Source organism: Garra rufa, chromosome 9 (genome assembly GCF_049309525.1).
Source record: "Garra rufa chromosome 9, GarRuf1.0, whole genome shotgun sequence".
NCBI lineage: Eukaryota > Metazoa > Chordata > Actinopteri > Cypriniformes > Cyprinidae > Garra > Garra rufa.
In genome coordinates, this window is record NC_133369.1 from 44,887,036 (window position 1) to 44,902,708 (window position 15,673).

At 31.4% G+C, this 15,673-nt stretch overlaps 1 protein-coding gene across 1 annotated transcript in view; it reads right to left on the reverse strand.

Annotated features, from left to right (window-relative positions):
• The window catches only part of LOC141342078 (plectin-like), a 72,249-nt gene that overhangs the window by 23,640 nt on the left and 32,936 nt on the right, over nt 1–15,673 (reverse strand). The window contains exons 12-23 of the mRNA XM_073846461.1: nt 13,930–14,023; nt 13,675–13,829; nt 12,147–12,471; nt 9,783–9,860; nt 9,544–9,705; nt 9,308–9,412; nt 8,217–8,312; nt 7,982–8,107; nt 6,770–6,922; nt 6,532–6,686; nt 4,584–4,710; nt 1,711–1,894 (exon numbers count right to left, since the gene is read on the reverse strand). Of these exons, the coding sequence (XP_073702562.1) occupies nt 1,711–1,894; nt 4,584–4,710; nt 6,532–6,686; nt 6,770–6,922; nt 7,982–8,107; nt 8,217–8,312; nt 9,308–9,412; nt 9,544–9,705; nt 9,783–9,860; nt 12,147–12,471; nt 13,675–13,829; nt 13,930–14,023 (1,760 nt within the window). The remainder of the gene's footprint in view (nt 1–1,710; nt 1,895–4,583; nt 4,711–6,531; nt 6,687–6,769; nt 6,923–7,981; nt 8,108–8,216; nt 8,313–9,307; nt 9,413–9,543; nt 9,706–9,782; nt 9,861–12,146; nt 12,472–13,674; nt 13,830–13,929; nt 14,024–15,673) is intronic.

A 15,673-nucleotide genomic window follows, 5' to 3' on the forward strand; every position in this document is an offset into this window, starting at 1 on the left:
TGAAACTTTAACTTAAATTAAAATAAAACAGAAAATATATATTAAGATGAGACACTGCAGGTGAATATAGGGTAAAAACCCAGTTGATTGATTTCACTGATAATTGCAAACATTTTTTGTATTACAAGTTTTCTAAAAAGTTAGGCTTAAATATGTAAATGAGGCATTATTTAATGAAATATGCACTAATTTGCATACATTTCTAGTACGAAAATCTAAACACTGGAAGTGGAAGTCGGTTTCAAAATTCTTATTTAATTTTTTTGACATATTAGAGTCAAATGTTTTTACAGAGGGGATTTATGGTATCTCATTTTGTCACTCCATAATTAAAAAAAATATTTTTATTTATTTATTTTTTTTTGTACCATTTTTGGGGTAATAAAATTTTGTAGAAAATCAAGCCAATTATATATGAACAAATCCCTCTGTAAAAACCTTCAGAATATAGACAGGAATAAAAATGTAGGAGAAAAAACTCATTTTAAGAAAGCGGCCTTTAAAAATATGGATTGTAATTGAAATCTATTGACACAAATAGATAAAGTGCTATAAAAGAAACACTTAACAGTGTCTTTTGGGTGTTTTCTTTCCAGTAGTCTGAAAAAAACACTATGAAACACCAAAAAGCATAAAATGTCAAAGTTGACAGGTGCATGAAAAAAAACGTTTTTGCATACAGTGTCTCCGATTATAAACATAATAATTAAAAAATACCACCAGTAAAATAAATAAATGAATATTTACATAAAAAAAACTGACAATGAGTTGCTTTGGCAAGTAGCTGATATAAAAAAAGGTTAAGTTGTTTTTGTATCTTAATTTCACTTGTTTATTTCAGTTTTTTTGTGCTTTTAGTTTAAGTTAACTATATTCCAAACATGTTTCATTGGATGTCTTCTAAATGACAACTATATGTGACCCTGGACCACAAAACCAGTCTTAAGTCGCTGGGGTATATTTGTAGCAATAGCCAAAAATACATTGCATGGGTCAAAATTATTGATTTTTCTTTTATGCCAAAAATCATTAGGAAATTGAGTAAAGATCATGTTCCATGAAGATTTTTTGCAAAATTCCTACTATAAATATATCAAAATGTAATTTTTGATTAGTAATATGCATTGTTAAGAACTTAATTTGGACAACTTTAAAGGTGATTTTCTCAGTCTTTTTGATTTTTTTGCACCCTCAGATTCCAGATTTTCAAATAGATGTATCTCAGCCAAATATTGTCCTATCCTAACAAACCATACATCAATAGAAAGCTTATTTATTGAGCTTTCATATGATGCATACATCTCAGTTTTGTAAAATTTAACCTTATGACTGGTTTTGTGGTCCAGGGTCACATATATGAATTATATGGAGTCAGAAATGTATCATTCAACCAGGTTGTGTGTTTTTCTCTGTACTATGCTACTATATTAAGCATTTCAACACATGCACACTCTTTAGAGAAGCACAGATAGACATAGCACTGGAAACGAACAAAGACAAACACAAACACTACATGTTTTCAATTATAAAGCAGCTCATCCATGATAACCAAACTGAGCTCATCACAGCCAACAGGAGCACAAGACTCACCCTGTGCTCTGACAGCTGCTCCTGAAACGTGAATTCAACAGTTACCCAACATCCACAAAAACCTTCTTTTGTCAGTGTTTCATGGCTTTGGTGGGCTTCGTCATGCGTTTGTGTCCATACCTTTCTCCAGGGTGCGCACCAGGTTGTCGTAATGCTGTACGGTCTCCTTATAGTCCCTCTCGATCTGCATGTTTTCATTGACATCGAAAAGGTTCGAGTCCTGGCGGTCCTTGAGGAAGTCCTGATAGCGCAGCTGGAGGTTTCTCAGCATCAGCTGGTACTCGTCCGATCTCATCGTCTTGAACTGAAACATAAGTGAATGAACGTATAAATTCTTAACTACTTTTACTTTCAAAATGAATACATACAGTATACAGCATTACAAGTAACACAAGTTACGTAATCAGACTACTTTATCAAGTATATCAAGTAACTTCCTCTTTAAAATAAAGGTGCTTTAAAGGGTTCTTCAAGCGATGCCATAGAAGAACCATTTTTAGTTCCACAAGGAACCATTCAGTCAAAGACGTTAATATGTCCATGTTTTACAAAATTTACAAAAGTGATTTTATGTCCATAAAAAGCACATGAAATGTAATTAAAGTGTCAACTTTTAAGGTTTCAAATAAGTTTTTGGAGAATAAAAGTCAAAACTTGGTTGAATTAATGTATATAATAAAATATGTGACCCTGGACCACAAAACCAGTCATAAGGTTAAATTTGACAAAACTGAGATTTATACATCATATGAAAGCTCAATAAATAAGCTTTCTATTGATGTATGGTTTGTTAGGATAGGACAATATTTGGCTGAGATACATCTATTTGAAAATCTGAAATCTGAGGATACAAAAAAATCAAAAATACTGAGAAAATCACCTTTAAAGTTGTCCAAATTAAGTTCTTAACAATGCATATTACTAATCAAAAATTACATTTTGATATGTTTACAGTTGGAATTTTACAAAAAATCTTCATGGAACATGAACTTTACTTAATTTCTTAATGATTTTTGGCATAAAAGAAAAATCAAAAATTTTGACCCATGCAATGTATTTTTGGCTATTGCTACAAATATACCCCAGCGACTTAAGACTGGTTTTGTGGTCCAGGGTCACATATATTAAAGAATAAGGGAGCATATAAAATGTTATTGTTTTAAATGAGTAAAAAAATTCTTACTGACAAATGGGCAAAACCTAGGATAGTGGCAAATTTGAAAAATGTTGATACTAATTAGTATTGTGAAAGTGATTTGTCTTTTAATGTCATGAATTGATTTTTGTTGTAAATATGCCTGACAAGATTGACACTGAATTACATTTTAGTGGGTCTTTTGTAAATTAAGGGTAATGTATGATATTTATTTTTTGCTCAGAAAAACAAAAACAAAAATGCAATGAAATTAAATGAAATTAAATTAAACAGAAAACTTTTAAAGATTTTTATTTATTTTTTTTTTTTGGAAAAACAACAATTTAAAGCATTATTAAACCCTTTTACATCTAGGGCTGGGTATCGTTCCAAAAATTTTAGATACCGATACCCTGAATACGATACCGGTTCCGAACGATACTTTTTCCGATACTTTTATCTTAAGAAATATATTTTAACAAGATTACATAACACATAATCTCAGAGAAACTTTGGTTTTATTTTTTTCAGGATGTTTGAGACACTTTTCACGTAACAAAAAGTGAAAGAAAGTATAAATTCTTAACTACTTTTACTTTCAAAATGAATATATACAGTGTAAAGCATTACAAGTAACACAAGTTACGTAATGAGAATACTTGTATCAAGTAACTTCCTCTTTAAACTAAAGGTGCTTTAAAGGGTTCTTCAATCGATGTCATTGAAGAAGCATTTTTGGTTCCACAAAGAACCATTCAGTCAAAGGTTCTTTAAAGAACCATCTCTTTCTTACCTTATTATAATCTGAAGAACCTTCTTTTGCACAAAGAACCTTTTGTGAAACAGAAAGGTTCTTCAGATGTTAAAGGTTCTTTATGGAACCATTTAGACAAAAAAGGTTCTTCTGTGGCTTCGTGAAGCACCTTTATTTTTAAGAGTGTGGTAAAGTAACGCATTACTTTTTCATTTACAAGAAATATCTGAGTTACTTTATGTATTTAAACCCATTTTATTAACCAATGACCTTCCTTGATCCAGTTCAACCATACTAATAACCTAAACGTACTTTAGATTAACATTTGCGCTTCATTTTTCTCATTGCTGAAGGGTGTTGAACTTCCTTCTCCTACAGTTCCACTGTAAAGATGTTAATTTACTTTTCCTTCTGCCTTATGCTTATTTAAATCACTTTTTGGTTTTTACAGGGCTTTTACATTTGCTAAAAATCTAACTTTTTATATTAAAAACAAACAAGCAAGCCCCGCCCAGATTTAAAAAGTAACGCAAAAGTAATGTAACAAATTACTTTGCATAAAAAGTAACATAATTAGTTACTTTTTTAGGGAGTAACGCGATATTGTAATGCATTACTTTTAAAAGTAACTGTATGCATTTGAATCTTTCCCTGAAGTATTGTGATTACTGCAATGACAAAATTACAAAAATACTTCATAATCTTGATCTTGTCTCTGATCTGAAATCAGTAGCAAGCTATTCTCAGATGTTGGAACAGCAGATTTGCATCTCCACTTTAATTCATTTAAGAGAGTCCTTGAAGGTCCTGATATTAAATTAAGCAATTTTCCTTGTTTACTGTCTGTTTCCTAAATATAACTCGGTTACCAAATTAGATGTAAAATCCTATGTTGTTCAGTGTAGAACATGGACTGTAGACTGTTTACTGTGGTGTGTTTTTCTTTAGTGAATTAACCATTTACCCCAAAGTTTCACAGCACATAACCACTGATCTCTTTCAGCAGCAACTACATCTCATCATAAAATCATTTGTCAACTTAATGGCTAAAGACTAAAACACAGATGTTTCTGTTTATGTCACGAATGAAGTGTAGAAACTGACCATAGTGATGTTCCAGGAGCGGATGAGATGGATGTCTTTCATCAGGTATTGCCAGGACAGCAGACTCCTGAGGTCGACGTGAAGTTTCTGCCACAGAGTCAGAGTCTGCTGGTGACCGGTCTCCAGACTGATAGAAACATCAACATAACACTCAAAACTTCAGCGCATACTGAGAAATCTGTGATCCTTAACAAACGCACAGTAGCTGTTCCACATCGTGTGAGCTACCAACCTAGATAGCATATTTAGTCATTAACATTCAACTATATTGAAAACAGTTGTTCTTGTTAGTTGAGTCGTTAATGAAATTACTGCCAGTGGAAAGCGTTTCTATTCAGTTCTGTCTCAGTAAAGATGTTTTCTGCAGTATGTAGGCAGCCGTTAACTAAAACTAAAATCATAATAATGCTATTTCATTACTTGAAATTAAATAAATGTTAACTGAAATATATATATAAAAAATATAAATGTATTTTATTTCAGCTAATTGTCAAGACAAAGTCTTGTTTTTATTTAGTTTAACTACATCTAGAATAAAAATGTATAAAAATATAGACATGTTCTAAAAAAAAAAAAAAGAAAAAAACACAACACAACACAAATTGCTAAAAATGTGACTACATTTAAAATAAACACAGAAAACAGAAAAACAAAAATGAATTCAAAAGTTATAGTAGTATTTTATTTCAGCTAGTTGCCAAGGCAAAATTTCTCTTTTTCATGTTAAAGTATTAAAACTAACCAAAAATGATTAAATACTATACAGACATTTAACAAATACTATAAAATATTTAATAGTACATCAATGAAAAATAAAACTAAAAACTAACTCAAAATAATAATAAAAAACTATATTTGTATGGTATTTTATTTGATCTATTTCAACATTTCTCATATTTGTTTTTAGATGAAGTACTAAAATAACGAAAAACTAAATAAACCAAAAAAATAAAAAATGCACCTAAATATTTGCACATAAAAAAAAAAAAACATTTTAAAACAGAACAAAATTACTAAAACTTTCAAATGGAAAAATTAAATTTAAACCTTAATCAACAATAAAACTAATTCAAAATATTAAAAAAAAAAAACTATAATTGTATCTGATACTAGTATTTAACATCAAGTTGCCAAAGAAAACTAAATAAACTAAAACTACTACAAAAAAATACTATATATGGGTCAAAGAGGTTATGATGTTTTTACAAAATTTACAAAAGTGATTTTATGTCCATAGAATGCACATTAAATGTAAGTAAAGTGTCTACTTTTACGGTTTCAAATAAGTTTTAGGAGGATAAAAGTCAAAATTTGGTTGAAATAATGTTACATTGTCATTCAGTGCACAAAACACAATATTTATGTAAAAATTCAAACAAAATGCTTTTTCTGACTTGTGCATATTAAATATATAAAAGAATAAGGGAGCATATAAAATTTTATTGTTTTAAAGAAGTAAAAAATTCTTACTGACAAATGGGCAAAACCTAGGATAGTGGCAAATTTGAAAAAGGTTGATACTAATTAGTATATAAAGTGATAGTAATTTGCCTTTTAATACATAACAACAATAGATTTTGTTGTAAATATGCCTGACAGCATTGTTACACTGAATGACATTTTAGTGGGTGTCTTCTGAAAATTAGGGAAAAATGTATAGATGTAAATGATATTATTTTTTTGCTCAGAAAAACAAAAACAAAAATGCAATAAAATTAAAGAGAAAACTTTTTAATATTTTTTTGGAAAAACAATAATTTAAAGCAGTATTACACTTATTGCTTTTATGCTTAAACACTTTTACGTCTTTGACCCATATGCATATTAAAGAAAAACGCTAATAAAAATGACAAAAACAAAACCTGAAATATAAATACAATTCAAAATATTATCAAAACATATAATAGTATATCAATGGCACTATAATAGATAGTAGAAGTGTTTTTACCTGGACACGCTATCCACAGCCTCCTTGTTGACAGGCGGCACCAGGAAGCAGATGGACGGCACGATGGCCTCATTTCCTGAGCGGTTCAGAACCTTCCACTTGAAGGGCTGTGAGTTATTGATGAGCGCACACTCGTCGCCTTTGTGCATCGTGATCTGTCAGGAGAAACAGGTTTAAGCGTGCAGCACAAGCACAGGGTAAGAGTGTGAGACAGCGAGCGGACGGGGATGGACTCTACCTCCATCTGTTTGAAGTCACACACGGCCTGGATGGGCAGTTTGCCTTTGAAGGGGGTCGTGGGGTCACGTGGTTTCAGCTGGATGATGGACTTGGCTCTCTTGTTCAGGCTGGCGATGTCAGCCTTGAACTCGTTCAGCTGCTCTCTCTCCTCCTGTGGTCAAACTCACTTAATTAGATTGAGGCTACTTATCGATTCCACTTTTTTTTATTCTAATACCATTATACAGTATGTTTTTTTTCCCCATAAAAATAAAAGATTGATGGTTTGAAAATGAATAAATGAAGACCATAGTTATTAGTAATATAAATGTGCAGGTGTAATGATTGCTTTATTGCTAAATGAATAAATAAATAAATATTTTTTACAGAACATATACAACAGTAATATTTCTTATTTTGTTTGATTCAGTCATTTTTATATTTCTGTTAAGTATTACAACTACTACTGCTAATAATAATAATTATTATTATTATATTTCACCTTGAATATTATATATTTTTGTGAAATATTACAATAATAATATTTTATTTTATTTTAGAGAAATTTTACAATAGTAATATTTTATTTTCCTTTATTTTATATTTTATTTTTCTTTATTTTATTTTATTAGTGAAATATTACAATAGTAATATTTTATTTTATTTTACCTTATTTTATTTATTTATTTATTTTTTATTTTACTTTATTTTATTTTAGTGAAATATTACAATAGTAATATTTTATTTTACTTTACTTCGTTCTATTTTATTTTATTTTATATTTTATTTTTCTTTATTTGATTTGATTTTTCGTTATTTAATTTTTTAATTTAATATTTAATTTTTTATATTTAATTTAATTTAACTTTATTTTCCTGTATTTTATTTTATTATATTTTACTTTATTTGATTTAATTTTACTTTATTTTACTTTTTTATTTTATTTTATATTTTATTTTACTTTATTGTACTTTACTTTATTTTGGCCACACTGTTCAGCCCTACAAACAAGCACAGCAAAATTTAAATGTGTTTTCAGTCACAATTACAATTTGCATCAGAAAGTTAGCTTTATAAACTTGGTTTATTTCCCAAACTGTGCTGTGATATTGTGAAATCAGTGTTGCAATATTACAGTAAATAACTCTACTAAAAACTGTCCATCTGCAAAACACTAGCATTACAGTTTTTTTATTTTTATAAGCCATTTGGTAATGAAAAACAAACTCACAACAGCGTCCTGGAGTAAATCCTCCAGGCGAGTGGCAGTGGTGGTGCGGTCACATATGTACTTCTTCTTCATGGTCTCCTGCATCTTCTTTATCCTCTCCTCAGCATCTCTCACATCAGCAAAGAACTGTGGGTAAAACAGATGAGAAAGGCGGAGAAAGGTAAGAACACTTCTAATACATGACTGGTTTGCACAAGGTTACATTATACTGGATAGGCATTTGATGACGCTGTACCTGGAAGTATGCAGTGTTCTCTTTGAGATGAGTTTCAATGCAACAGCACACCTGGAGGATCCAGCTCCACTGCGTCTGCAGAGCTGCGGTGAAGGCCTGAGGATCACCAACACAACACAACACTTACATATACTAGCCTTCAAAACGGTTTTGAACATTTATAGTCATCAGTGTTGGGGAAAGTTACTTTTAAAAGTAATGCATTACAATACTGAGTTACTCCCTAAAAAAGTAACTCATTACGTTACTTAGTTACTTTTTATGGAAAGTAATGCGTTTCGTTACTTTTGCGTTACTTTTTAAATCTGGGCAGGGCTTGCTCGTTTGTTTTTAATATAAAAAGTTCTATTTTTGTCAAGTGTAAAAGCCTTTTTGCACTAAAAGCCTCAGGCTTAGAGATAAATAAAAAAAAGTTAAAAAAATGTTAGATTATCTTGAGTAATTTTTGCTTATTAGTATGGATGAATTGGATCATCAAAGGTTGATAAAATGTGATTAAATACATAAAGGATATTTGTATTATTTAACATATTTAATTATTGCAGGTTTGCATTGAATTTCAGTGTTTTTATTCATTTTGAAGAACACTGGATCTGTTTTTTTAGTGAGTGAGATGAATTAATGCATGTTCACATTTATTCTAGAACTAAAGTAACATCTTACTCACAATTTCTCTCAACATGGGGACAGAAGAGCTTTTAATCAATAAATGAGGGGAAAAAGTAACTGGCGTATTTATTTGAAAAAGTAACTTTATATATTTTCTTGTCAATTAAAAAGTAAAGTGTTACTTTACTAGTTACTTGAAAAAAGTAATATTATTAAGTACTTGTTATGCATTACTCCCAACACTGATAGTAATTAGAAATGTTTCTTGAGGAGCAACTTTAATAAAAAAACTCTTGAGTTTCTTTGATGCTGAAAATTCAGCTTTGATCACAGAAATAAATTACATTTTAAAACATCTTCACATAGAAAACAGACATTTTAAACTGTAATAATATTTCACAATTTTACTGTTTTTACCGTATTTTTAATAAAATAAATACAGCCTTGATGAGCAGAAAACACATTAGCAGTTCACTCCGTACCTCAACGGTCTTCTTGCCTGGATGTCCGTCTTTATTGAGTCTGTCTCCAGTGGCCTGGATGTCACTGACCTTCTTCTCTCTAAGTTCCAGTTCTCGCATGAGTCCCTGAGGAATTAATTAAACCATGAGAAACAATCCAAACTGTACTATATTCTCCATTTACACCTGCTCCATATATTGCAGCAATCTATTTATTAACAAACTATCCAGGTTGCTATTTTTGGCTCTGCACTTACTGAGTAGTTCTCTTTCTTTGCAGCCACGTTGGTGTTGCGTTCACTCCAGTCGTAGTTGACCTCCTCTTCCTCTTTGTCATTGAGCCACATCAGTTCCTTGGTGGCGGCGCTGACGTAGTTGTACAGCTGGTCAAGATTTCTCAGACGGGACTTGGAGGAGTTCTAGAGAGAAGGAAGACATTTGCTGACATTCTGCAAAGCCTAGTGATTTTTCAATAGTTACCGGCTGAAATACTCACCAGCAGTCTGTTGTACTGCAGATCCAGTTTGCCCAGATATTCTCTGTATGTGCCTTTACTAACGGGAGAGAGCTGGTTCTGAAACACACACAAAGAGGTAGAAATGTCACAAGAGGCAATGAAAACCATTTAGAGAAAAATTCTAGGGTAGAACGATCATTTTTGTTAAGTTAATTCAAGCCAAATGTATTTGTAGAATGATTTGCATGCCTTAAAATCCAGGCACACAAAGAACGACAACTTTAACAATAACTTTATAAGTTTTAATAATCATTTTATTTCTATTCTAATTCAACAATACAGCTATGATGACAACAGATATATGTGACCCTGGACCACAAAACCAGTCTTAAGTCGCTGGGGTATATTTGTAGCAATAGCCAAAAATACTTTGTATGAGTCAAAATGATCGATTTTTCTTTTATGCCAAAAATCATTAGCATATTAAGTAAAGATCATGTTCCATGAAGATATTTTGTACATTTTTTACCATAAATATATAAAAACTTTATTTTTGATTAGTAAAATGCATTGCTAAGAGCTTCATTAGAACAACTTTTAACGCGATTTTCTCAGTATTTAGATTTTTTTGCACCCTCAGATTCCAGGTTTTCAAATAGTTGTATCTCAGACAAACATTGTCCTATTTTAACGAACAATATATCAATGGAAAGCTTATTTACTCAGCTTTCAGATGACGCAAGAATCTCAATTTCGACAAATTTACACTTATGACTGGCTTTGTGGTCCAGGGTCACATATTATGAATCACTTTGAGAACTTTTTTTTCCAGCTGATGAATCAGAAACCATCCTGCTTTAAAGAGCTCGAATATTTAAAGCGGCAGACGTATAAGATAGAGAATGTTATTGTCTGTTAATAATCCTGCTAATAAAGACTACAAAACCTTAAGTAGCACGGGTATATTTGTAACAATAGCCAAAAATACATTATATTGGTCAATGTTTTAGTTTTTTCTTTAATGCCACAAATCATTAGGATATTAAGTAAAGAGGATGTTTCATGAAGATATTTTGTAAATTTCCTACCGTAAATATATCAAAACTTATTTTCTGATTAGTAATATGCATTGCATGCATAAAACTTTAAAGGCGATTTTCTTAATATTTAGATTTTTTTGCACCCTCAGATTGCAGACTTTCAAATAGTTGGAATTAATGGAATTATTCAGCTTTCAGATGGTTTATAAATCTCAATTTCGAAAACTTGACCCTTATAAATGGACACATTTATCTTTATGGTTAATAGTTCTTAATGTGAATAGGCCTTTATAGATTTGAGCTGATTACTAATATAGTTTACATTTTGCCACAATATAAACAATTAAGCAGTTCAGCAGTTATTTGCTACATTGTATGCACTGCTTTACTTGAAAATACTGTGTACTTGTTGTTAAATCTGATATGTTTATATATCCAACTTTATATATAGAGCTGTGTGATAGTATCGTCTACATTTTGTGACAATTTAAACAAATGTGAGATTTGCAAAATAATATATATTGCTTTACATAAGTATCCTGTATGTTTGTGGGTAAAGTTAGATCTGCTTTTAACAGTTTAGTAGTCTTCATTTATTAGAATCTTGTAAATTACTAAAGTAAGTAAGGTCAGTTAAATTTGATTTGATGATTGAAAAAAGTGAAAACAAAAAACAAACAAACAAAAAATATCAAATAACTACTAAAAAAACTATTTAAAATTAATTGAAAAAAGTTTTTAATGATTTCATCTAAAATTAAATCTAGTTTCACTTCATTGCAAAATCTTTTCATAAGACTCGACAAAAAAAAAGTCTTAGAGGAGTTGATGAAAATGAATTCTGAGGCAGTGAATTCTGCAAAAAAATGCTTTTCTTACTTAGATTTGTTTGTCTTGTTTCCAGCCAAAATATCTAAAGAATCTTGAATCAGGAAGGATTTTCTAGACAAGTACAAATGATTATCTTGTTTTTAGTAAAAACAAGTCAAAATTAAGTGTGTTTTTGCTTACAACAAGCAAAATAATCTGCCAATGGGGTAAGAAAAAAAATCTTATTTCAAGCAGACAACTAGATTATTTTTCTTACCCCATTGGCAGATTATTTTGCTTGTTTTAAGCAAAAACTCACTTAAATTTGACTTGTTTTTACTAAAAACAAGATAATAATTTTTACTTGTCTAGAAAATCCTTCCTGATTCAAGATTCTTTAGATATTTTGGCTGGAAACAAGACAAAAAATCTAAGTAAGAAAAGCATTTTTTGCAGTGGCATATTTCATATGTAAGAAATAATTTACAAAAGCAGTTGAGAGTCTCAATAAAAAAAGGTGTTAAAAACTTTTAAAAATGGACATTTAAAATACCTCATCTGCTCGTGCGCGCTCAATCTTAGCCTTGAAATCCTCAATGGTTTGGTGAAGTCCTCTGTGGCTGCCCAGCTGAGACTCAACAGACGGAAGATCGATGCCCCATTCGGACGTATCGATCCTGCGCTGGTTCTCCTCCACCCAGGCTAACAGGTCTTGAGCGTAACGCAGGGTGACATCATCGAGCTCGGGCCGTGCCCGCTGCACAGGCTTCTGGGAAATGTGTGTGATGGAGACGTGAGAGGCAGTGCTGATGCTAGACTTGAGCCTTAGGTTGTAGTCACTGCGCAAGTTCACCAAGCGCTCGTGTAACCGGTAGACCCTGAAAAAAGAAAAGTCATTTTTTAAAATAGATTTCCATAGTTGTTTAACCCTTAAAAACCTAGAACATTTTTGGGGCACCTGAGGCACCTGTACATTTCTTTGTTTTTTTCAGACCTACTGTTTTCTAGCAGTCAGCATCAATTGTCGTATATATCACTATAAACATAAGAACTTCTCTAAAAATGAGTGAATTTCCAGAATTTTGGGAAACACTCTAGCAACAGTTGGGTGTTTTTTCATGTGTACTCAAACAAAAACTCCTGAAGTTTGGATTTTGTTCTTTAGAAATTTGTATTTACGTGTTTTACACTTCCAAATAAAATGTTGTCTATATATAACATTCCCCAAGCCAGTTATAGCCATATATTACAATATTATTATTATATAATAGTATTGTCTTGTGCAACAAAAATATAAACAGTCCAAATTATTCACAAACTCACACAAAATGAGAGAGAAATATACAGAGTACAACAGAAATATAGTGCAAAAAAATCTTTACAAACTATATAAGAATTAGTTACATAATATAACAACCAAATAGATCGATCTGCTGGCTGTAATTATGCGAAAACCCACATTTCAGTGCTTTATCCGATATGTACTGCTGTTCCATCCTTGTTTTTGGTTTGTGTTATGTCAAAGGTCTCTGTCATGAGTATTTCTGTGCTTTTTCAAAGACTGCTGTCATGCAAATGTATTATTTTGCATTTGATTTCATGCACGCAAGACGCACTTTACTTTCACTTTGCATTTGTTCAGATTTCCAAAGAAATATGCTAATCGATGGTTCAAAAGACCAAAACCTATGTTTATTGGTTGAACAGATGACAGTTTGAACCAATCTGGGCGCAGGGGTGGGACTAAGCATCAACAATCGTTCCTGTTTGGCTCAGAGGACCGAAATGCATTGGTTTCATCTGACGAATCAGTGCTGAGGAAATGCGATGAAATAGTCACGCTCACTACGGAGCCTTTGAATATCCAAATGAGACAATAGAGTCACTGACAAGAGTAGACTCTTGTGCATTATGAGACTTTTTAAAGAATTCAAATTGAATTAGGGGTTCAAAAGTTCTCAAACATTTAAGAACAATAGTTATTTTTAACCGCAGGTTAATCCAAAAGAATTACTGTTAGGTCCAAACGGGAAATAAACAACCCTTTTTAAGGCTTCTGGCAGAAGGTAGTATAGACTCACCTGCGATACATCTGCTCTGCCTGCAGGTGGCGCCCATCTTTGAGCATCTGAACGTCGTTAAAGAGCAGCCGGATCATGCCGTCGGCTTTGTCTAGATCTCTCTCCACCTCAACCGTGTGCTGGGCTGGTTTCCCGGCACTCAGGAGACGGATATCCTGCAATAAAAAGTCATTGCAATGCAAAGTATATACAGCAACTTCACATTTGATAGAATAGCAACTGTGCAAGTGTGTAAGTAAAGATCTATGATCGTACCGTCTGCAGGAGAGACTCAGTCTGGTTGAGCTGTTCCTCACACATGCCTGATTCCATCTGCACTTTACTGACGATCTGCTGGAGACGCTCTAACCTGGAAATGATCAGAGTTCACACACAATTAAATTACATTTGTATTTTGTCAATTGGCAGTTTGTGGTCAGAATAAGCCTCAATGAGGACCAGATGTTACGCCGATTAGTCAAAGGTCTGATGTACGCGAGACTATTACGAAACAACTGGAGGTGAGACTGATTTTTTAATAGAATTAAGGGACAGGATTTTCAGTGCAATAAAAACACAGTTACACTTTACAATACAGCTGCACAAATATGCATTAATTCATGCTTAACTAATACAGAGATAATCATGAGATAATATGTGACCCTGGAGCACAAAACCAGTCATAAGGTTAAATTTTACAAAACTGAGTTGTATACATCATATGAAAGCTCAATAAAGAAGCTTTCTACTGATGTATGGTTTGTTAGGATAGGACAATATTTGACTGAGATACAACTATTTGAAAATCTGGAATCTGAGGGTGCGAAAAAAATCAAAATACTGAGAAAATCACCTTTAAAGTTGTCCAAATTAAGTTCTTAGCAATGCATATTACTAATCAAAAATTTAATTTTGATATGTTTACAGTAGGAATTTTACAAAAAATCTTCATGGAACATGATCTTTACTTAATTTCCTAATGATTTTTGGCATAAAAGAAAAATAAATAATTTTGACCCATACAATGTATTTTTGGCTATTACTACAAATATACCCCAGCGACTTAAGACTGGTTTTGTGCTCCAGGGTCACATATGTAACTCATGAAGAATTTAACTATTTATTAATAATAAATGCATTAGGAACAAATGATCATTCTATATGCAGGGTTTCTACAGATATGAAGAAGTGAAATTTAAGACTTTTTAAGATCCTTTTAATACCAGCTTATATGCAGTTTAAGACCTAAACTTGTAATGGAAATACACATCTTACAAACATACTGTGTATGTAATATTTAATGTGTTTAATGTAAAAAGAAAACTAAATTTCAAAAATAAAATGTCATTAATGATAATTATTACAACAATATACAGTGAACTTTCCATATCAGCAGACAATATTCCACATAAAAATATTTTTATAAGCAATAATTTTTATCAGTGATCAACTTTTACATACTTAAATCAGCATTTTTTTTATTTACCTTTATAAAGGCATATTTTTTAAACTTTTTAAATGTATGCATCACCTTTGATTTCAAATTACTACAATTTTGCAATAAATTCTGTAGGGCTGTTACCAGGCAGATTACTGTAAATGAAAGTGTGATTATTATAATAATATTGTAAAAAAAAAAAAGTAATAATATATAAATGATGTTATAAGATCAACATTTTAAATACATTTATGAATTTACAAACAAGAAATTGTTTGATTTTCGTTCTGTCCAATGATTTTAGCTGTAATGTGACCAAAAATATCTGAATTTGAATTTAAGACATTTTAAGACTTTTTAGGGCCTTTTATTAGGAAAATGTTATTAACGACTTTTTAAGGACCCACGGACACCCTGTATATGATTCATAGATTAAGTAATCAATAAATTGTTATTAATTAAATGTGTCATAATGTATGAACTCCCTAATAACTTATTTTATTAACTAATAGTGTAAATGCATGTGTTAACGGGTCGAAGCCATGCATTTCAACTTCCAGCTGTCTGCTTTAATTAATCATT